General features: G+C 44.5%; 2 protein-coding genes across 4 annotated transcripts in view; both read right to left on the bottom strand.

Annotated features, from left to right (window-relative positions):
- Positions 1–22896, bottom strand: part of LOC119150832 (cell surface hyaluronidase-like) — a 55219-nt gene that overhangs the window by 28899 nt on the left and 3424 nt on the right. The window contains exons 3-16 of the mRNA XM_037393832.1: positions 22265–22826; positions 21894–22063; positions 21411–21599; positions 20881–21050; positions 19761–19970; positions 15788–15993; positions 14141–14210; positions 13384–13512; positions 12297–12382; positions 10802–10933; positions 10646–10681; positions 9647–9799; positions 7907–8084; positions 2381–2596 (exon numbers count right to left, since the gene is read on the bottom strand). Of these exons, the coding sequence (XP_037249729.1) occupies positions 2381–2596; positions 7907–8084; positions 9647–9799; positions 10646–10681; positions 10802–10933; positions 12297–12382; positions 13384–13512; positions 14141–14210; positions 15788–15993; positions 19761–19970; positions 20881–21050; positions 21411–21599; positions 21894–22063; positions 22265–22826 (2507 nt within the window). The remainder of the gene's footprint in view (positions 1–2380; positions 2597–7906; positions 8085–9646; positions 9800–10645; positions 10682–10801; positions 10934–12296; positions 12383–13383; positions 13513–14140; positions 14211–15787; positions 15994–19760; positions 19971–20880; positions 21051–21410; positions 21600–21893; positions 22064–22264; positions 22827–22896) is intronic.
- Positions 1–22896, bottom strand: part of LOC119150785 (cell migration inducing hyaluronidase 1) — a 114923-nt gene that overhangs the window by 90195 nt on the left and 1832 nt on the right. The window lies entirely within an intron of this gene.

Below are 22896 nucleotides of genomic sequence, written 5' to 3'. Positions count from 1 at the left end.
TACATGAAAAGGAAAAGAAAAACAGATTTTGTAATAGAGTTGCTAAGATCAAAGCAAACCATCTTTCTCCATAACTAGATTCACTCTTTCAGGCTTTTGAGCTGAAGTATGACGCTCAGAGTGTAGCACGCACATGAATCACCAGTAGTCAACGTGCTGAGAATCAGGGTTAAGCTGAAATACTCCAACAATTATACCCTCCAAATTAAACCAAACCCTGCTGCACGGGACCAATTTCTCCTACCCTGCACATACATATATTTCCCTACCCAAAACCCATGAAGTGAAGCATTTAATATGAACTTTACTCATCCTTCTGGATGCTGATTAGTTGAAAAACACTGGTAAGGAACAGATCCCAGAGAAGCAAATGTTTATGCTTGCCTAAACCTAGCCAAGGAAATTTTCTATGGTGGAAAAACTGCCTCACCGTGTAGAGTGCCATAACCGGGAGGATATTAATAGAAATAAAAATATAAATGCCTACTTGTTTACAATTCTCAATTTAACTGTTAGGTTGCCAGAGCAGAGAGGATCATTTCTCTAGAGACACAGAGCAAAACCAAGTGCCAAGGACAAAGCCCTAATTCAATGGGAGTGGTTCATAGGAGCCCAATCCTGTTCCATGCCTAGTCAATAGCAAACCAGGGGTCATAAACCCAGTGTCTAGACACTTAAATAGCTAGTCCTGCTCTCTGCTGTGCAGCTAAAGCAAATGCATATACATTTTTTTAGCTTAGAGACATGCATAATCTGGAATTGGCTGTGCACTTATTACGTATAGAGGTCTCAAAGATAATTGCACTCCCAAAAGTGTCACGCAAAAAGTTCCTTGGGGAAAGGGGAGTAGAGCGCTGTGCCTGACTACCTGGAGTTCAGGCTCACACATTACTACACACCAGAGAAGCCACAGAGAAAGCACCTTCAGAAATCTCCCAATGTGGAAAGACCATGAGTCTAGGTTTGAAACCTATCCTGAGGTGCATCTGTAGGAAATCAGGCTCTGCTAATCCCCATGCTCACTAATCTGCATGCCAACAAGGGAAACCTGACAGCCTGCTCCTCTCCAGGCAATTTTAGCTCTGCCCGCTCTTCACTGACTTCAGGTAGACTTTCATCCTGTGCCACACCTGCTGATGTCTGGGCAACGTCTGCTGACTCCCAATGAGACAAGAGTTTGCAGCATGCTCTCAATTGCACAGAAGATTCTTAATAATTAAATAAACAAACACACACCTGCTGTATCTCATGTATCTCAAGAACACTGATCTTATTTTAAGATCACTTCATAATCCACCCTTGCCTTTCATATCCAGCAGTGCGCCCCGCTGTAGTCTTTATTTGACAGCGCAGGGCTGTTCTCAGGGATCAAAAGAACATAATGGTCCTTCCAAAAGCCAGATCTGGTGTGAGGGTTCCCAGTACCCACACTCCAACCTCAAGCCACATGGCACTGTGCACACCCACCACAGTCTTAATCTTTGGCTTGTTCAGCACAAGGAGAGAGGACACCTCGCAACATGTCCGAGTAACTGGAATTTAACAGGCCTAGATACCTTTTTGGTACATACATTATTATCCTTTAGAAGCAAAGGAGCAAGGAGAGCCATCTGCAGTCTCTTACGGGTGACTGTGAAAGCTGTGGTGAGTCATGTATTTATAGTATGCTCCATCCACAACAAAGGTCTTGGTGAAATTTGAGCAACATACAATGAACCAGGATCTGATTCTGAGGTCACATTTTCCCTCCATTTACAAATTCCTCTTCCTTTCTTTCCCTACTGAAAGGTTACTGGGGATTTGCAGCCCTTTCGACCAAGGTGTCAACATCTCAGTTAAAGTCTCTAACTCCAGCGGGCTGAAGAAAACTGCTGTGAAGGTTTAAGACCACCCTGGCCTAAGGCTGAACATCCCTCAGACAGTGATTTCTGGATGGGAAATCAGAGGTAAGTGTGAGTTTGTCTCTCAGCCACCCGTTTCACCATCCTGAATGCAGTGGGATGTATCAGAGAAGTAACACCTTCCATTACTGAAACCTGATTTACAAGACTTATGCACTAGAGCCCCACGATAGAGGGGACAAATGTCTGGAAACAGGAACTAGAAAACAGCAAACTCTCTCCCAGCTCAGTTTCAACTTGCAGCTGGTTGTGGACAATGGGAAGAGACAGGGCTCCTTGCAGCCATGGATGAACAGGAGCTTTACCGAGTCCTTGGAATTAGGCAGATAACACAGAGAGGAGTAAAATTATACGCAATTTATTATTCACCTGCTATCTTATGGAGTGTTGAGTAGGCTTCACTCCATGGCCCCTCAGCAGAGTACCTGAGGACACCCACCCCACCTGCCCAGCGACACTGCTGCCACCACCCCCGTTACCTGTGCGAACTTCCCAGTACACACCATCCCGTTCCAGCGTGGGACAGTCAAGCAGCCGGGGTGACGCAGCAAGTAGTTGTCTGCTCTACCTATGAAAGTGTCCGGATACCCTGTCACTGAACCATCCAGATCATGGAAGACAGATGTTTTGTCACCGTCATTATCGTTGTTTCCAAACCACTGGCCTGATCTGCCAAAAAACACTTTCAGTCCAACCTAGCAGGAGAAAATAAGAAGGAAAATTACTGGTTAGCTCTAAGGATGGACTTGGGTTTGCAGTGTTTTAACAGCCAAAACAGCGATACAGTTAGAACTAGAAAGCTCTATTGTATGAGTAAAAAGTTTTGTTTTGCCTCCCCAAAGTTAGAAAGATTTCCAACTGTATTGGTTTTCCCCCTCATTTCTTAATCCCGGGAGATATTTTCACAAAAATGAGACTTTTTGAAATGCACCCACACAACCATGTATTCCTTGAAATCACACAGCAATAAACTGTGCGGTGACAAAAGGAAGAGGATGACTCAAAGGGCAGGGAAGTATTGGAAGATTATGAAATTTATTGAGGAATATCACAGCTGTGATCAAAGAAACAAAAATTATTAGACAGTGAATTTTCTCGTATATTTTCAATGGCTGCTCTAAACGGTTCTGAGTGCCATTTTTTTTCAAATTGTTCCTCCTAAAATCTTAGAAACCCTGTAAAAGTGACAGCAATTCTGAGAACTGGCTCTTGTGCACATACAGACTCATAGAATCATTTAGGTTGGAAAAGACCTTTAAGTATGGCCCCTGAAGAATTTTTCTAGGAAAGAAAAATATCAGGAAGCAGCATTATCCTCGTTATGCGTAGGCCTGTTTTCAAGATTTTTTGGTAGCTAAGTAAAAGAATTTGTCCTGATATGAAAGTCCAACAAAACAAGGAAACTGCAGATGTTCAGCTAAAAAGCATAGACTATTTTAATATCTGCAGAGAAAATTAATACAGTGTGTGATGATTAAGTTCTGAAGCAATCAAGAAAATAATTACTCCAGGTCAAGCACTCTGAATGAATCCTGCAGCAATGTGTATAAAAGCAGGCGGCATAAATAGCAACTGGATCACGCTGACCCAAAGAACTGTAATTTGTTTTATTTAGCCCAACTAATTTTAATTGGACTGTGCACATGAGTAAGAATTAGGGTCAGCACGCTTGGGCTGCAAGTTTGCTAAGCGCTTTAAAGGCTTTATTTTAACAATAATAAACAGAACAGATTTGGAGAATAGGAAGGTTATTGTGATTCTGAGTTAGGTGGAAAGTCCCATTGGCTTAACAAGAATGAACCACTGCAGCATGAGCTACTTGCAGAATAAAAGCCTTTATTCCTTTAAAATTAAATTAGAGCCTAGAACCATTTTTCTGCCACCTTCTTGTCTGAGTCTTATAAACAAACACCGGAAGCAGTCTTATTTAAAGAAGGCTCAAAGACATGGAAATTTAAAGTGTATATAAAGTATATATAGATATGTAAAGTGTAAATAAATTTTTTTAGTGTTTCAAACCTTTTCTTACAGCAGAAAATTTTTGCCCAAAGGGGTACTTGGCAAAATAGGAGGAACCCAAAACTTGGGGGTTTTCCTTCATTTTAATTTATAAAAGAGGAGATATTAAAAAAACATAAACACTGTGCTCAAAGCTGCATCATTAGTACTTGGTGACAGTGCACTTGCGGAGATGAATCTTAAAACGGGCACTTCACTGGGGAGGAAAACAAAGTCTGTACTTCAAAACAAACCAAGGCACAGCCAGCACAGCTTACATTTGGTTAACACTCTCAGTGTTTCCATCCAGCAGCAGACAGTTTTGGTGCTAACGCTAATCTGATCTCTTAACATTCTCCTCCCGAAAGTCTGAAAGTCAGAAACAAAGTGGAAATGCCAACAAGTCATGTCACTTATTTTGTAAGTCTCAAGGTGACCTTACTTCTGTACAGTGCAGGACAGGGGCGCACTGAGTTTACAGCTACAGCTATGGCAACATGTATTTTTTTCTAAGTGAACACACATGAGCCAAGACTCAGCTCCTCAGGTATGTCCATATGGAGCCAGGAATGAGCTAGAAGAGGGGGCAGAGACAGGTCGTGTCTAGCTACCACACCACTATTCAGACTCCCAGTTTCCATTAGGTGTGGACTACCTGTGACTGATACGGTATAAAGGTTACTTGAATTACCTGTCTGAAGCCTGACAGGGAGATCTAACAGGTGATGGTTATGTGAGTACGTAACCTCTTAGGAATATGCTAACTCAACCTGTCCAAAGGCAGCACACCTAACACACCTGCAGAGAAGTCCTGAAGACTGCATCGCAAAGCACTTGCTATATTAAATATTAATAATGTACTGGGAAACATCCTAATAACGTGTAACTTCTCCTAAAATTCAAGTGTTGGCACAAGCTGCCAACAAAAGCTGTATTGCTGTTATCACTGTTACCATTTTAAGGAAACTACTTTCAACTAGCGTTGCAAACCTTCCTCTATACCACCCAAAGCCTCTGCTCCCGTCAGCATGGCTTTTATTCTGCTGGAGTGATGCAAGCTCTTCCCCTGCCAAGTTCCCTTTGGTCAGGAGTCTCTTTAGGGTTGGGTGCGGCTTTTTCTGCCCACTTTTTCAGGGGATAACAGGCTTGCACTTTAACTCAGTGTTTGCTTTTCTTTTTCCCATCACAAACTGTTTGCAAGCTTCTGCTTTGACACAGAAACCCAGCACTGAGACAACACAAGCTAAACATAGCAAAGGCAACATTAGGAAGCGCCCATCTATCTTAGCTAAGCAGGACTGCAATCCCATGGGAGTCGCTAAACCACAGCTAGGAGCCACTGCTGACCCCTCTGAGCTCTTCTGGGGGCCACAGATCCACCCAACACAGACCACTGGGATTTCTTTGTCACAGGGAGTTTCAGAGATGCCATAGTGTGGCACAGTGAGGAGTAGAATAGGCTTGAATCCTTCCTAAGCTCCTGGCTGCAGGGAAAAATAACCAGAGGGGCTACTAGCAACGGACGTGAACTGGAACAGTTTATGAGTCTTTTGCACCTGCTGGAGGTGGCCTTGTTCATGGGAGTCCAAAAGGTCACATGCAACCTCTTGTTCCTCACCTCACTCTACCAGAGCTGTGCAACAAAAGGACAGAGGGATGAATGCACTGCTATTTTATGACTAAAAAGAGATACACCAGGTTTTCATAAGAAATTATGCACAAGTGTCCTGTTTGGGCATGGCTCTGTTCTGGACTGGGGCCATCTCCTTTGAGTGCTCAAAGTCCTACTGACTCACAGTAACTAGATTGACAGGAGACCACTATCATCAGTCATGCCCTCAGGTGGGTTAAGACCAACTACTGCTTCCACTGCTTTGAAATCACTTTTAAAAGGCACCCTTTCTAAAACAAACAAACAAGCCTAGCAAGAATGTTGCTATTGATAAATGCACAGTATCCTAATACGTGAGATTTGAGTTTGTCGGTGGAAAAGCACCTAGAATACTTTTTGTGGAGTGTACTATTTAGGTCTTCTGTTCTACTTGACTGTTATTTCATGCCAGAATTAAACAAGACCTGACTGGCTGTATTATTTTGTTGTCTAACCAATCTGCTGATTGGTCTGATTAATTATACAATTATTCCTTCAGCATGACTAATAGTTTTGTCATTACTATACAACTTGCAGTAATGTTTAATTTCTTCTCAAAAAACAACGGTAAAATGATTGTCCTTTAGGGAATTAGTACTTAGCTACCCTTTAAAAAGTAATAAAATGAAGCCTGGAGATGGAAAATTAATTAAAACTGTCTACAGGCTCTATCTTAACTAGTCAAAGACATATTGTCCCATATTAGCAATTAGCGACAAAACAATAAACTAACCGTGGTCCTTCAAGTCTGAAATCAGATTTAGCACATCTGGGTTCAATCCAGATATAACAGAAAAGTGCTGGGATGCAGGTGGTTACAAACATAAATGGTTTTTAAGTTGGCAAAATACCAACTACAGAAATGGTATTTCTTGGAAATGGACATATAATAATTATTGGGATAATGTCATTAGGTTTTCTCTAATAGGCTGCCACTGACGCTGTACTATTTTCATTTGCTTTGCAGAAGTATTCAGCAAGTCTTCTGACCATTTTTACCTTGAAAGCCTCAGATCTTAAAGGCCCTGCAGTACTAAACTGCCTCTCAGTCAAAAAATGCTGGGATATTTAACAGGCTTATTGGCCTCAAATGGTGCAACTGTATTAAAAAGCTGCACTTTCAGCCAGTCAAGATGCAATCATCCCCTTGCTAATGTGTACAGATATCATCTGCCTGAAACCATTCTGTTGGACTGAGTCCTACAGCCATTACTGGAGGAAAGTTTCCACTCTTCCATCCCACCAATTGAACTTTTCATCATACATTTTTCTCTAAGCCCCCCTCCTTGGTTCCAGGTTGATTTTGTCATTCCTGTTCCCCTTGACCACCTTATAACCATTTCCCCAAGGGAGGACATAAAGAAGGTATTATTAGGTAAATTAGCCCTTCTTCTTGTTCCAAAGGTCCCTGAAGCATCTCAGGTAACTAAGACCTCTTTACTAAAATACACAGGAACTGTGTTTTCCTTAGAGGAGCTGTGACAGCAATCAACGTCAACCTTTCATGAAATACCCTCCTGTTGTTGGTCTGAAGTGTACCAGAGAGGGGACAGACAAACTAACTGCTTGCCAGAGGCAGTGGTATTAGTCAATCCCAGAGCAATGGAAATTTTCCTCAAGATAAAGCCAAACCTCAAGCCAAAGTTACTACAGTTCATGGACATCCTAACAAGCATGGACCTTGTTTGAAAAATGCTAAGGAGAGGTTATGATCCCTGGGAGCATGCCAGGTGGAATCTATCATTTCCTAAGCCAAGCGTGCAGGGCCATGATCCCTGCAGGAATCCAGAACAAGGACTGGAATTGCTCAGCATCCTACGGTTCCTGCCAAGGCAGAGATAGAGAGCCCCATTCTGCTGTCACCGCTCAAGGGAGGCTCCTGTGGTGCTCAACAGGAATTTCAGTGCTGACCCAGGAAGCTGGGTCATGGCTTTGCTTCTAAGTACGTTTGCTATTTCTGCACAGGAGTTGTATTGCAGCTTACTGTCCCCTGACACTTCCTCCGTGTCCCTCAGAACCTCCAAGGCCAGGTCCTCACCAGGTCCTCAGTATATACAAGCTGGTAATGCCACACCAGCTAAAAGTAGTGTTCTGGGTCTCCTGGTTACAAGGTGAAACTTTCCTCTAATGCAGATTTTTTAATGTATGTCTGCCTAGGCATAAGATACTGTCACATTTTACTGGCTTATAAGTAACTTTAATTTTAAAAAAAGAAAAAAATTAAATCAATGGTATGTACCAACACAACATGTACCACTGCCTGGAAATTCCTGCTCTAGGGTAGATCCTTCACCACTTCTAAAAACTTCAAAAACTTGCACATCTAACAGCACACATTTCTGCTTTTCTTACTTACACTTTTCTCCATCAGGATCTGTGACAAATTATTCTGGGGGCTTATCTGCCAGGAGTTTTTCATGAAGAACCCGATGGCACTTGAGTGTCTATCAACAGTTGGGGTGAACTTCTTGAAAGTGCATTTTGCCATCCTGACAGGCCCATCATAAATCTGGAATCCACGAATAGGGAAGGTTCTGTGGGATTTAAAACAAAACACAGTCCTGTGTTAAAAGCCTGGGCAAACTCTGAGTCTGCTCTGGAAGGCACAGAAAAGTATTAACGAGTAGCTAAACCACCCTTCCCTTCCCAAAACTGAGATCTGGACACTCATCACACAGTTGACAAAAGATGAAACTCTGTTGAACATCCTTTACAGGATAAGGCTCAAGAGCCAAAAAAAAAAAAAAAAAAAAAAAAAAAAAAAAAAAAAAAAAGACTCATCAGCTTGCCTAAGGCTTGTATGCTGGGGTAAAGCAGTTCAAAACCCTTGTCCTCAACCACCCAGGAGTTCATCGCCACAGGGAAGACCCAGAGGGCTGTGTGGCAGCATTGACATTAGGTTCCTTGTTCCAGGGCAGACGGGTTTCTCAGGAAAACATCAGTATGATTGAAAAAAAGGTATCAGTCACACTCCCTGGAGGCAAGTGCCTCCTTGGAAGCAAGTAGCAAGTGGCACAGCACAGTTTCACCTCTCCCTACAAGCCATGTCACACAAGATCCCTAACACCTAGCTCACAGCATTTCATACAGAAAAGCAGTTTCTGCAGTATCAGTCCATGGACAGGTTGTCAAGACATCAGCATTGAAGGAGACACCACTGGAGAAGAAATAATTCTTCTCCAATTTCCAGACCTGTTGTTTTAGTAGTTGGGTCTGGTACAACCCCTACATCCTGTTTTGCACTATGGGACAATGAAAGGACAGATATCAGACGTTTTGGCATATTCCTTTCCAAGAGTAAATTGCTTAAAAATATGATTAGAGCTTGTCTGAACTGCAAAGGAACTTTTTTGCAACTGCAATTATAATAACAACATGGATAATAACTGAGGATAGCTCTGGTTATTCTTGCTGTCCTACACAGATCCCATTCCTGGGTTACTTATGGCTGAGACATATATAGTCAGAACTGTGTGCGTGGCATGTCTGCTGAGTACTGCTTAATACTTAATTTTATACTCCTCATAGGGGGTTTAATAATTGGTGAGCATCACCAAAAACATACATTAGGGTAGAATTTAGGCTTGGGGAAGCACATCTTGCCATGGGGATGTGGGCAGGTACTGTGGTTGCTAGACAGGACGCTGTGCTGCTATCAAAATAGAAAATAGCATACAGCTATTGAGAGAGAAAGAAGATGCAATAATGAAAAATGGTTTATTCTTTGTCAAACCGGCCACGTTTGCCCAGCAATGCTGGCAGGAAGGACAGTGGCATGGGGTATGGGAGCTGTGCCGGCAGCTTGATGCTGGGCTACCGAAGCACTACACAACAGCCATTTGGTATCTTTCTGATTCTCTAACCCATTCTCCAGTGACTAATAAATTAAGCAGAAAATTAAATCAAACACATTCAGTCGAGAATGCTCTCAAGCTGTTGGCCTGAAGAGTGAGTTTATTCGGATGCTTATTATTTCTGGCCTGTATAATAATTTAAACACCTGGTATAGATTACTCGTCAGTAGTCACATTCATTCCTGAGGCTTTTCCTCTAGCTTACACTAACACCAAGAAGAAATGGCAGAAGAATAACTCACTTGTTTCGGGGCAGTGTTCTGTATTCTCCGTTTGCCCCTTTTCCCCAGTAGCTGTTTTGGCCTCCCTGGGAGCCAGTGTTGCTGCTTTCTCCAACAAAAATGGAGCGCGTAACCTCCAGGCTGGAGCCTTCGTCTGTCGGGAAAGTCCCATCACTACAAGCAAAGAAACACCAGGTAACAACTATACAGCATGGCGCAACTGATTAATTAACACTTCTAATTTTATCACAGACACAGTAGAATTCCTTTCTTAATTTTGAAAAAAGTGCGTGCACTGTTATAACAGTCTGCTTTAAAATTTCTATAGGAACCAGCAAGTTAGTGCCGAGGTAGCTCAGTGCTCAGGCATCAGTAATACAGAGAACTCAGTCTGGGTAAAACTAGCTCTACCTTATATATATATATATACACATTTAATTGTGCTATACCGAGTAGCTTTATAAATTTTTAGCTACATTTCTGAAGCAGGAGCTAAATATCACTGATTCTCATTGACTGCAGTGGGCTTTGGATACAGCTTATTTTTGCAGGTCTTTGGCCAGAGGGGTTGAGATGAGAGCAGTAAGAGCACAGTAGACACCAGCAGAGGAGGCAGGAGACCTGCCGTGCCACCACCTGGGACCATCCCAGCCCCCCCACCCTGGCAGCACACGAGTTACAGGCAATGCTGCTCCACCAGGCTACAGCAGAAGAAAAGTCTCCCCAAATTCAGAGCCAGATGTTTCCAGATGTTTAGTCTACTGGTTCAGGACCTACCATCCAAAAGGAAATATTCGGCAGTTAGATGTATTCCCCAGATGTGCTGAGGCAAAAAGAATGAAAGGCTAAATTGCCCCTTGTGTTAACGGCAGCCCAGGGAAGACTTGATGTGGTCTGGGAGGGAAATGTGAGGTTTTCTTGTGTCTTACAGTAATTACTAGGGGAGTGTCTCAGCTTCCATTCTTGAGCCTGTTACACTGGGGGAAAAAAGTGGGAAGAAGGTCCATTTTAAGAAATTACCTTGCCAGAGTGAGTCCAATTCCATTGTCTGAAAACCTGGGACAGAAGAAACACAATGGTGTAAATGATGAGGAATGTCTGCAGTGAGTTTGGCCTACAGGCCTATTCATGCCTGCTGTGAGGGGAATGATATAACACATAATTACAGTAACCTACCCCGAGTTGCGGAAAATAATGTCGCCGCCCCTGGCCCAAGCCCCATGGTCATTATTTTTAAAAGCAATAAGACCATCAATCACAGCAGGAACTCGCGGCTTTTCAGGATCAGCATCTTGATGTGGGTGAAACCTGAAGCAAGGAGCTCAGTTAATGTGGCACAGGAGACATAGGAACCGACCTCAGACAGAGGAGGTCGTGCCTGGCAGACCTCGTTTGGTTTCCAAGTATCGGCGTGATGGGCCTGGGAGGCGATACGCCCCGGATCAGTGTCAGGCCATTAGCTTGATTTCCTTTCTGTGCTTTGGTACAAAGCAGAGAACAAGAAACACTCATAAGGGTGAAATTCTGCTCCCAGCAAAATCAACAGGCGATTTCTCACTAGACTTCAATGGATCCACAGCTACTCCTTAATTTGATTCCGTGTGATTTAGAGGCATAGAGAATGTTTTTCCCAAGTCACTTGGGTCCTTTTGCAGTTGTCCTTACAAGGCCAATTGAGAATCCCTGGGCTGATCCTAGAAAATCAATTAGGCTCTTTCAAGAATCTCATTCAGCAAAGACAACAGGGTAATTGGAGCTGCTTTCCTCGCATGTACAGACCAGACCTCCATATGCTTCTGTGTCTGCTGAAAGACAAGCTATCATATAAAAGGATTTGCCCTGGGAACTGGACACTTCTTAACTTCTTGCAAGCTATTTCTTGCCACGCTGGGTCTTAATAGTATATTTGTGCCATGTTTGGAAAAGAATCACCATTGCTTTGTCTGAGTCTACCCTCACCTTCTACTTTTTCCAGCTGATGTACTAAGGGATGTGCCTTCTCAGTGCCCAAGGGCGTGATCCTGGCAGGGAAATCTCACAAAGGGACACAAAGTCACCCTTTCAGTCATATGGGAGCATAATAACATGGCATCGATAGGGTATGATGGAGAAGGAAAAAAGCCCAGGCTTTACCAGGAGCGGTGGCTGATTTCTGCCACAGCCTCCTCACCCAGACCCATGGGGCTGCAGTGAGTGAGAAAATGGCCTTAATTCACCAGCTTCCACCCTGAGAAAGGGGACTTGGAGATCTTAAAGCAGTTACAAAAAGCTTTGAGGCCACGTCACTGTCCTCATTAATGCTAGACCAGTCTCAGCAGCCTCTTACATCATCTGTAAGTTGATATAAGATGTATGTTATTAAGTAATTAATAAGAATTGTTGGAGTTTACAAATGTGCCAATGGAGTAATGGGATCTGGATCCCCTTTCACGTGCTTCACTGCTTAGTCCTCATAACCCCAAGTGCACGCCTATCATTTTTGGTCAGCAATAACAGAAACGATTCAGTGCATAACTATGAAGTATTTGCCTCTGCACATCAGAGATAGCTTGTGTGGGTTTTTTTCAGATACTCCAGCCATAATGAGGCATTAATGATCTGCTAAATACAATCCAGAAGCCAAGAAGCAATACAATTATCCAAAAGACTGAGCCATACAGCATATGCTTACCTGGCATTATCGACAGTGAGATACTCTCTGGGATCTTCAGCATTGGCTCTTGTTGTCTTTACTCCTTTTCCAATAAACAAACCCGCCTGAAAACGCACGTGACTTCTATTATTTTAACAGACCACCCAACAGCGACCAGAGAGCCCAGATTTTTATCAATGAACGTGGGCAGCCAGTGCCTGCAGGCTGGGCTTTCACTTCCCTTTCGGTGTCACTTGGCACCACTCAGCATGACATTAGCACAGGATATAGCACACCGAAGTCAGGACAGAGCCTGCCCTGCCATATGTTATGCATCAGCATCTTGGGCTGTCTTCTGACCCAAAGCAAGGCACTGAACTCCCACTCTCTCTCTCTCCCTCACAGAAAGCAATAAAGGACTTTGCCAAGCTCTTGATAACTTTTTGGAAAAAGAGTGTTGTTAAGCAGTAAGGCTTTAAATAAAGAGTGACGAGTCCCCCGACAGTCAAAAGAGAACATGAGCTGCTGTAGCCAACTGAAAGGCTTTGGGCTAAAGCAGCAGCTGTCATGGACCAAAATGTAAAATATACAAGGCACAGAGAACAGCACTGATTTCAACCTAGAATCCTGAGAAATAAGTTAAAAATGCTTTTTATAGCTTACATTTTCTTGTCAACACTGTATTTGCGGGGGAAGTGTTTTTCTTGGAATTACCCTTCAATTTTTGGTCTTATTTTTGAAAGGTGATGAGCAAGCCCTGGCACAAACAACTTTTGTTCATCCCTATATGTCCTTGCACCACTGTGGCCAACAGAAATGCCCAGTATCCTGCCTGTCATTCCTTAAATCTCACTTAGTAGCAGGTGTACCTATGGGCTGGACATACCCCGTCTAACACAGGTAGCCCAGTGAAGTGCCTGAAATGGGACCCCTATTCTGCTTGGCTCCCTCTTCAATAATTAGAAAGAGCATCACCCCCAAAAGTCGATTGTGTTTCAATATAGTGTTAAAAGACATTTATCCAAGTGTAAGATGCCCATAATCATCTGATTTCAGAGCACCACACAGGGTCAGCCCTATGCCGTACTGTTATATTGACAGAAACGTATGAAAATCATCCACATGCCTTGAAGTTGGAGTGGACTCTGTTGTTGTAAAATACTCCCAGCGGGGTATGTTCAGCCTGTCCCTCTGGATATTGCCCCTCAGACTGTCCAGTAGGAACCCGGTGGAAGATGTACCATATCCCAACATCCTAAAAGACAAAGGAAGGTCCAAGAAATGGGACACTACAATTAACAATACAGGTAATTCTGGGGACTTAGGGTTTCCCACTGCGCTGGCCAGATTTCTAACCTGAGCCTGCCAAACCTGCCAGTCCCGGGGGACACACACCAGCCCGTACTCTTACACCTCCCAACGTATCCTTTGCCACGTACAGTGGGTCCCTGGGGCGCACACACATGGGTTTTAAAAATGCATACAAAGTGGGTGAAATTCAGGCGGATTGTAAGAAAACACAGGCTTTGCTATGCAGGCACATTAAACACAAATACGATTTGGGTAAACATCAGAGATAATAACAAGGAGAGAGTATATATTTATATATACACCTATAAAATTTTATTTAGCTATTAACTACTAATAAAAATCAACATCTGCTAAGAGACATCACACACTATTTCCAGCCACAGTTGTGAGAGAAATCACACAAACTGTAGGCAAATACTCGTTCTTAACAGGGACAAAGTTGCAGAAATACATATCCAAATTTTATGATGGCTTACTAAAAATTCATTGCCCTGACAGTTAATGACATCAATAAGAGCAGAATATATGGGAACTGGAGGCAAAGCATAGCTCTTGCCATTAAATGATTTTACCTGAGCACCAGCTGCTGCATTCTCTATTAGGTTGTTGTTTGGATTTGCAATCCAGAATGTGCTGACAGCCCTGAAAAATCAAAATCAAAATGATCCTAAGCAGTTACCAAACAGGAAGGGATACATTTTCATAGCGTTGCACTGGACTTGAGCCACAACTCTCCTATTGACTTTAAAACTCCACACAACCTTTTAATGATACTCTTTAAGGAAAAGAAACTATCTAGTAATGTCAGACATGGTCATTTATGGAGCCACATGCTGAACCTATTGTAAATTATATGAGACTTAACACAAAATCCATGCTCTGTTAAATGCAGCTTAAGGAAACCCAATGTCTTTTTTTTTCTTTTTTTTTTTTTAAGCTAAGCAGCTTGGAGAGTGTCTGAAAAGTGAACTGGAACTTCAGGGGCAATGGCAGGAGGTAGGGGATTCACTATGGATTTACGAAGTTTCTAGGTGGAAAACAAAACAAATGTCCTTGCAGATTGCAAATGGCTTGTTCAGCAGGAGATTAAGGAGGTATCACTTTGAAGGTTGTTCAAATAAGGAGTTTTTGCTTCAGTGGGAAGATCAATAGTGGCACAAACAGAAGCCGGGTATAGCTATGAAAACATTGTCATCTGTTGTCTTACTTCATTTGGTAACATCTTTTGCAGAAATAAAGACCACAGGTAAAAAAAAACCCACTGTAAACCTTTTCTTATGACCATACCAATGAATCTGATCATTTTAAGTAGACTCAATCATTTTTTTTATTCACCTTAACTACTACATAATCAAGAATCCACACTTGTTTGGATTAAGAGAACCACATTAATCTCCATTAACCATATAAGCAACCTTAGTATTTTGCAACAATAATTGCAATTAATTCATTTAGATTATTTACACAAATCATAATAAGTAGAGTTTGGCCATTGCATCCTTTTCCAGAAAATATGAAAATACAAATTTCCTTGGTTTAGCCGTGTTCGCAAACACCAGTCAGACCAGCACCTGTGTCCCTGAGTGGCCACATTACAGCTCATCAATCTCCAAAACAGAAGTTAACTTTGGTCAGCTATATCAGGATATTGTTTATTGTTAAATGATGCTCACTGTAGTTTATGCTAATCTCTGCATTCTCACTAAACCTCCTGATGTACTGTAGGTATTCATATACTTGTGTACTATTGACCAATTCCCTCTAGATGCTCCAGCCCCAGTTCTGCCCTGGTGAAAAAAGGCAAAACCTCCCTTTGCAGTGAGTGGTATCTTTGCCCGCCTATGCCAGGGCTAAGGAACTTGCATTTATCGGACAGATTCCATGGAGCCTTCAACATCTTACTAAAAAGACTTTTGAAAGGGGTTCAGAAACGAGCAAAGTGCTCTAACACATTTATGATGCTCAGGAAACACCGACAGGAATAACCAGCAGCAAATACTCCTTGCTTGGGACTCAGGCAGGTGTTAACAGATGTCTTCACAAGCAAAAGATGGTCAATCAGCTAAATTCTTTTAAAATGAGAAATGGTAGGAAAAGCTACAAATTTTCATTTAATATCAAATAGCACCTTTCAAAAGTTTCACCACAGCATTCTTTGGGACCCAGCTATAAAGCCCAAGGTAGGTGCAAATCCTGAGTACAGCTCCTGGAGCACTTACATGCAGTTGGTGCTGGGCACCGGAATGTAATTCCCATAGACATGGCTGCGGATGGCAAGGCACATCGCCTCATTGCGATCTGAAGGCAAGATGGTCCCCGACCTCGTGAGGAGACCCAAGTTGTGATAAAATGTATTGCGCTGCTCCGTCCCGTCTTCAAGGAAGAAACAGTGCCCCAGAGTGTCATAGCCAATGGTGTCTTTTACCTGGAAAAAAGCATACAGGCCATAGATCGCGACGCTAACAGCAGTAGGAACTATAACTGGTGTGCTTTGCTCATCAATAAATTCCCAAAGTATGTACGGAGTGGGTTGGCCACCCCTCTGCACAGCGAGCAGTGCCTCCACAGGCATCAGTCCTGGAGCTAACTTGAACTACACGCAGTTTGCATAACTGTGGACTGATCTTCTTATACAGTGAAACTGCTATTAAAATTACTCTGAGGAAGATCACAGGCATAATTAAAGGCAAATTGCAAGATACTGGATTTAAAACCACCCTCAGCTCTAAGAGAGAATATTTGATTCAGTGTCATGGACTAAATAGCTGTGCAAAGATAAATGTGTCTCGTGTTAAACCAACAAGTTGGAATGGTTAATTTAGAAATTTTCATGACTGCAACACTTCCCAAATAAAATAAGAAATTCTTTAAAATGCACCATGTGAAGTAATTTATATTAACGAGGTTTCTGTTCTTTCTCCTCCGCTCCCAGAAGGTGCAGGGCCACTTCATTCCTGTAATGATCAGCTTGGGCAGAGATAGTGTTTTACTCTTTTAGTCTATTTAATATTAATTGACATGCACAGGGATATTGCATTAAACCCTAATTTGACCAAGAGGACTTAGCACAAGCCTCCTTTGATGTACAGTCTTATGAAGATAAATTCACAAATCCTTCTTTTAAATGTAAATACTAAATCAGGCTAGCTAAAATACCAGCTATTTGTTACTAAACCTTACTGAAACCTTAACTTTGTACTCAAATGATCCCTGTCAGCATATTTATTCACTCTTCAGGCATACAAAATTCCTGTTGACGTCAGAGGTATGTCTCTGTAAGGCTGCAAGATTAACTAATATTAACCTACGTGGTTATTTTTGTATACAGAGGGATACTTGAACTAAATCCATTTCAGATTCATATCCTGTGATTTCCCCTTAATGGGCTGCAACTGTACATAACATCTGGAGTCACAAGCAGTATAGTCCCCATAGGTATATCTCTACTGGATTTCATTGTTTTCCTGGCAGTCAAACTTGTCATCTGCTGCTCTTGTCGCTGCCTCAATGAGGTGTTCAGGAAAGAGCCAGAAATCAGGCACAACACAACCAGGCACCCAGCTCCTGACTGATAGGGGTTTGGAAATCCACCGAGAGCCTGCGCGCAGGTACAGGAGCTGGGACTGAGCTGCCAGGAGGGCAACAGAGCGCCCACATGCATGCAGTGGTGCTGAACGCGTCCCTACCAGCTGAGTCTCAGAAATACAGATAGGAAATGGATTTAGACAAAAAATGCAAGTGTCCTCGCCAGCCTGCTAAGAACAGTAAGCCTGGCTACTTCTGCCCTTCCAAATGATGGGCAGAAGCTGTGCTAAGCAGGCCACGGAAGGCTATTTTTGGAAGGAAACTGTAACGACAGGCTGCTCGCTGGTTTAAACAGCATCACAATTGCAGAGTTTCGTTCTTCTCAATTTAGCTGAAGTTTGGCTAATCTGTGCTTCAGACAGCTGCATTAAAAACCAGCCTGGTATCTGAAACCAGATTTTAGTTTTAATTAATTCAATTAGTCACAGCTTCAAAGTCACATGGCAGCCCTGAAAACTTACATACACAAAACTATATTGATCACTCTCCTAGCCAGAAATAACATAATTTAAAGATCACTTACATTTGAGATAAGGGTCTGTGCCATTAGATTGAAACCCCAATATCTGATCAATCCTGGCATATCACGGCTTGGAAACAAGTCCACCTGCAGCACTGTGACAGTAGCATGTGCCAGCAGGAAACGCTGCCCACAACACAGGCTACAGCCCCGCCGGTGTGCCCAACACCAGCTGATTAATACGGCTCTAGACACTGAATTATATATATATAGCTCAGCAACACAATATAAGTGACCTTTACGCACTGCAACACTAGACATGAAAGACTACAGTAGCCTGCGTACACCTGATGCGTGCCAGGGCAGCCAGAGGCATGTCGCAGCCTGCTGCCCAGCCGCCCCCAGTAACCCAACCGGGGGCACCGCTGCCGCGGGCTGGCGTAGTCACACAGCCCTGGCACACGGGAGCGGCAGGTGGGAGAAGGGGCTGGCAGACGGTGCTGCATGACCTATACACGGCATACAAACCACAGCGCTCCGTGAACGTACTTCTAAAATTACATCCTCTAAACGCTCAAGACAGGAGGGGGGAAAACCCACCTATCTGGTTTACTCTGCCTCAAGGGGTGAAGTTTCATAGTCTGATGCTGAAACAGGTACCCGTCTACGTTATTTAACTGCTTTGCTCTGATACATGTGCTCTTCTCTGGAACTGCAAATTATTTTAATTTATTTTAAAGCCAGGCTTTTTATTCAATTTTAATTACTCTTTATCTTAATGACTGAAACTATTGAAACCACACGATTCTTCCACAGAATCGCATATTTAACCTACTAATCTATTCACTGATTTCTGGACTCAAAGCCCTCAGCAGTCACATGCGATGGAAATGGATCTCACGCTTGGATTCTTGATTTCACAACCATCGCATCCCAAACATCCAGATAAACCCCTGACAACCTTGCTTCTGATAAAGAGCAAGACTATACACCATTCTTTACAGGGCCAATATTAGTATAAGGCTTATTTTTTCATCCCAGGCAGGTTCCTCCAATTCCAGAGGTTTAATACCAACAGGAGGAGAAAGTGAGTTAAACTACATCCACACATTGGGCAAGTCTCCTGCCACCTAAGGGCTCTGTACACAAAAGCAGGCTCTACAGCCAGAGTAAATCACGTACATGAGAAGGGTATCAATAATTTTGAGTGATCTGGACAATACAAATCCAGTTTAGGATACATGAAAAGTGCTCCCAGTTGTACAAGTCCAGCATTGCATTTCCATGAATACGTTCCCTTGGGGGGACTCTTTCACACAAGGGTCCCACCAGAGTGCATCTATGTTATGTCTTACACAGCTTTATGTCCAGGGTTGAGAAAAAGTTGTCAGGAAGAACACGGGAGGTTGTAGATAGTTCAGGGAGTGTCTCTGCCTGAGTACACACCAGGTGAATGAGGAAATGCCCACAGACACCAAAACACCATTCCAGGTCCTGCAGAGCACACAGCAACTGCGCGTGTCAGGACTGGAGCGGGAATCTGTCTTTTCCAGCTGGGACACGTATGTCTTTTTTGTGGTTGTTTTATTTTTCTTTTTTTTTTTTTAAGTTCCTCTGCACAATGCCCTTGTGAGGATCCAGGTCAAAGACAAGTTCCTGAGGGCTTTCCTGGCACTGACAAGCCGTTGGGATCTGTCCCTCTCATATTTCATTCTCTTTGTCATGCGAATATTGTTTGATATACTTCACAGTGCCCTGACTCAAACAATCCCTGTCTTTTTTACCTCCTTTGCAAATGAGAAGTCCGTTGCTTCACTCAGGTCCACTTAAAGTCCATCATTTTGATTTTGAATGAAAGTTCTTACTACCACAAACTGCCCAGAATAACCATGGCAAAGATTGCACTATATCTGATCACACCTTTAATAATACTAAGCAGGCAGTACTAAGAACCTGAAATTTATTGCAAAGAGCAACAGCCCTAACCTGAACACCGCTCAAGTGAAGCTGACAAGTTGGGATGTTTCTCGGGGAAAAGATACCTCATTTCAATATTCTGATTTCTCTTTGCAACACACTTGGCTTTTACTGTTTAGCAGTGCCTAAGCAAAGAAATGAACTTTGTACTAATAAAATATGTCTCCTACCAGAAGGCCATGAGTTCCATGTATGGCAACACACCTAGAGAAGCAGTGGTGGATAGCCAGGTTATCAAGGTACGTTGGGCGTTCATACCCTCCTCTCTCATCCACATCCTCGGCCAAGTGGAAATGCACAGGGTAACTGCCCAGGATTTGCTGCCCCATATTTTTTAATTCCACTCCTGACATGTGAACAGAGCTAAAATTCCTTAGGATCTGTTGAGACAAACGTAGATCCAAGTAAGGCATTAAAATATAAACACACGCAAAAGGAAAACCACTTCTTTTTTTACCCCCTTCTCTCTCATTAGGCAATATGTTTGCAGAACAAACCTGAGCCTGATCCCCGAAGGAGATGTCAGCTCCCTGCTCTGACTCAGAGCAGCCCAGCACCTGCAGAGCAGTGTGCCAGCAGCTGCGCACCTCTGGGCATGGGGCTGCCAAGGAACAGCTGCCAGGCAGCATGGATGGTGTTTAGCAACAGTAGTGTGTGACACAGCTACAGACAAGGTACAGACAGGGGTAGCATTTACCACCAGGGTCTATTTCCTGGTAACTATTCTCTGTCAAGTGATTTTAGGTCAGACCTGCACAGCTTCTCGGATTCCACCAACAGGTAGAGGAGTAATTTCACACAAAGCCCCTGCAACAGAAAGACTTTGCACCTCCACCAGCAACACATGGGACAACCAAGAGGAGGCAAAGCACAACAGGGCGAGATTCAGAGCTTCCCTGAGTCATGAAGGGAGCAGGTTTGCTCTGCGGGAAGCACAAGTTCTTCAGCGACACCTCGTGTACCATGCAACTTCCCATTGTTCCCACTGACAGCGATGCCGCTGAAGAATCCCCTCTAGCCCGAGGAAGGGTATGCTTTTGCATACACAGTGAAGAAAATGGGACAGACTTGTTGCAAATCTAGTTTTGCAAAACAGGCCAGTGAACTTTTCCCTCCTTCATAGACAAGTATACTTCACACACACACACACACACACACACGCTCACACCCCACCCAGGACACAACGGTAGTTTCATGCATTATATTTGCTTGTTTACAGACCAGGAGAGGAACTCTCTGAAACAACCTGCTCTGAGCCACCTGCAGGCACATGCATTAAAACCAACTTACTTTAATATGTCCTCCAAATGTATCGAAGGAGAAAAACTGGCATTGATTTTGTCCATAACAGGAGTCTTCCATTTCTCCTTGAATAAGTATATTTCTAGTCAGAAGACCAACCTCTGCCCTCATATCGACACCATCTATGACTTCTCCAATGTGAAGATAAAGTGGGCTGCCTGTGAAAATCAGAGACCTTTTTAGTCAGGGTGAGCACAGCATCTTCATTATCACATTTTTCTAAGCAAGCGCACACCTTTCATTTAAGGCATCACCAAGCCTGGGGCCATGCCCAGTTGTTAGCATCTGGTCCCAGAGGAGACCAGCGCTTCCTCTGTCTTCTAAAAACAATTGCTGCCACTGCTGCCTCTGGTCAAACTTTCAAGTCCCAATATAATATTGGGGCTTTCAGCTCTCGTATGTGCCCATGTGTTTATGGGACAAAAACTAGCTAAAAAGACAAGTAGACGTAGAATGTAAAAGACAAGTCAATGTAAATATTTACCACAAAGGAGTAGCTCGATAAAAATATCTCATACCATCAATTTTCACTTGATTGCTTTTACATTCAGGGCAAGGAAGGAGATTAAACTCTTCAGCCTGGTGCATAGAGTAATCTGTGCTGGCAACGACGATCCGGTCGCCAGGTAACCAACTTGTAACCTCATCCACCAAATGAAGAATTATTCCTTTGGACACTTCCACTTTAAATCCATTATGAGGCACCCCTGGAAAATGAAGCAATCAACTATTTTGATAATTGTATGATATCTGTAAAAGAGCATACCAATTTAATTTTTATCTAGATGGCTCGGCGTGTGATAGAAGTGCTCTAGCTGTTAAATACGTCAGTGTCATCTCTTCATAGGCTACTAAAACGTGACTTTGTGGGAGCGTTGCTGTTAGCTGGGCCACCATCCACATGAGCAAGAGGCTGTGGCGTTATTACCGTTGTTGGGATTCACGGCAGCCAGAGAAGAGCAAAGCAACAGAAGAGAAGTGATTGTCAGGGAAGACTAAACCTTTTATCCATCCACTGAAGGCGGTCACAGTAAAGCGGGTGCCATCGTAGGTGAGGAAATCCCGCTGGGCTACGGCTAAGCCCGTCGTCCCGCTCCCGCGGTACTCCCGTCTGTCCTCCGCGGTGGCGAGCTGGTCCCCGCCCAGGATGCCCACCAGCGCCCAGGGCTGCCTGCAGGAGAGCGGGACGGAGCAGACGAGTGACCCCGCGGACCCGCCATCCCCCGGAGCTGGGGCGGGCAGGGAGCCCGGGGTTCCCCCCCCCACCCCCGCAGCCGCGGTCGCGCCCCTCGGGCGGGCCCAGCCGCGGGCAGCGGCGGCGCGGAGCTGTCCATGGTGGCCGGGCCGCCCCCCCGCCCGCCGCCCGCCTCACCTGTGGCCCAGGCGGGCGATGTGCCGGCTGCCCAGGCGGTCCCGCAGCAGCAGCCGCGTCGCCGGCGTGAGGCTGCGGGCGGCCGAGTCCCCCACGGCGGCCGCCACCACGCTGCCGGGGGCCTGCAGGGCCAGGAAGGCGCGCAGCCGCCGGCACTCGCCGGGCCGCAGGTGGGTGTCGAAGCGCCCCGCCGCCAGCACCCGCGCCGTGCCGCCGTCCAGGACGCGGAGGTTGAGCCCGCGGCTGCCCCACCGCTTCTCGGAGGAGTAGGGGCCGTGGCGGAGCCCGCCGGGGTGCAGCGTTCTGTCCAGCAGGGTCCAGGAGCGGGGCCGCCGGCCGTGCAGCTCCAGGACGCCGCCGCGACCCACGCCCACGAACTTCTGCCCGAAGCCCTCCACGGCCGCCCCCTCGGCGGCTCGCCCGTACAGTGAGATGGTGGCCCGCGAGCCGTAGGGGCAGCGCTCCGAGCCGATGTGCAGCTCCCCGCCGTCGTGGATGAGGATGTAGCGGGCCCGCAGCGTGATGGGCGGCCCGTGGGGGCGGTCGGCGAACACCAGCCTCCCTGGTGGGCAAGGGGAGAGGAGCGGGGCTGGGGGCGCGCTCCGCCGGGGGCGGGAGGTGCCACCCGCCGG

The sequence above is a fragment of the Falco rusticolus genome, chromosome 7 (genome assembly GCF_015220075.1).
Source record: "Falco rusticolus isolate bFalRus1 chromosome 7, bFalRus1.pri, whole genome shotgun sequence".
Taxonomy (NCBI): domain Eukaryota; kingdom Metazoa; phylum Chordata; class Aves; order Falconiformes; family Falconidae; genus Falco; species Falco rusticolus.
The sequence above is the reverse complement of the archived record's forward strand: the minus strand, read 5'-3'. Positions and strand labels throughout refer to the sequence as shown.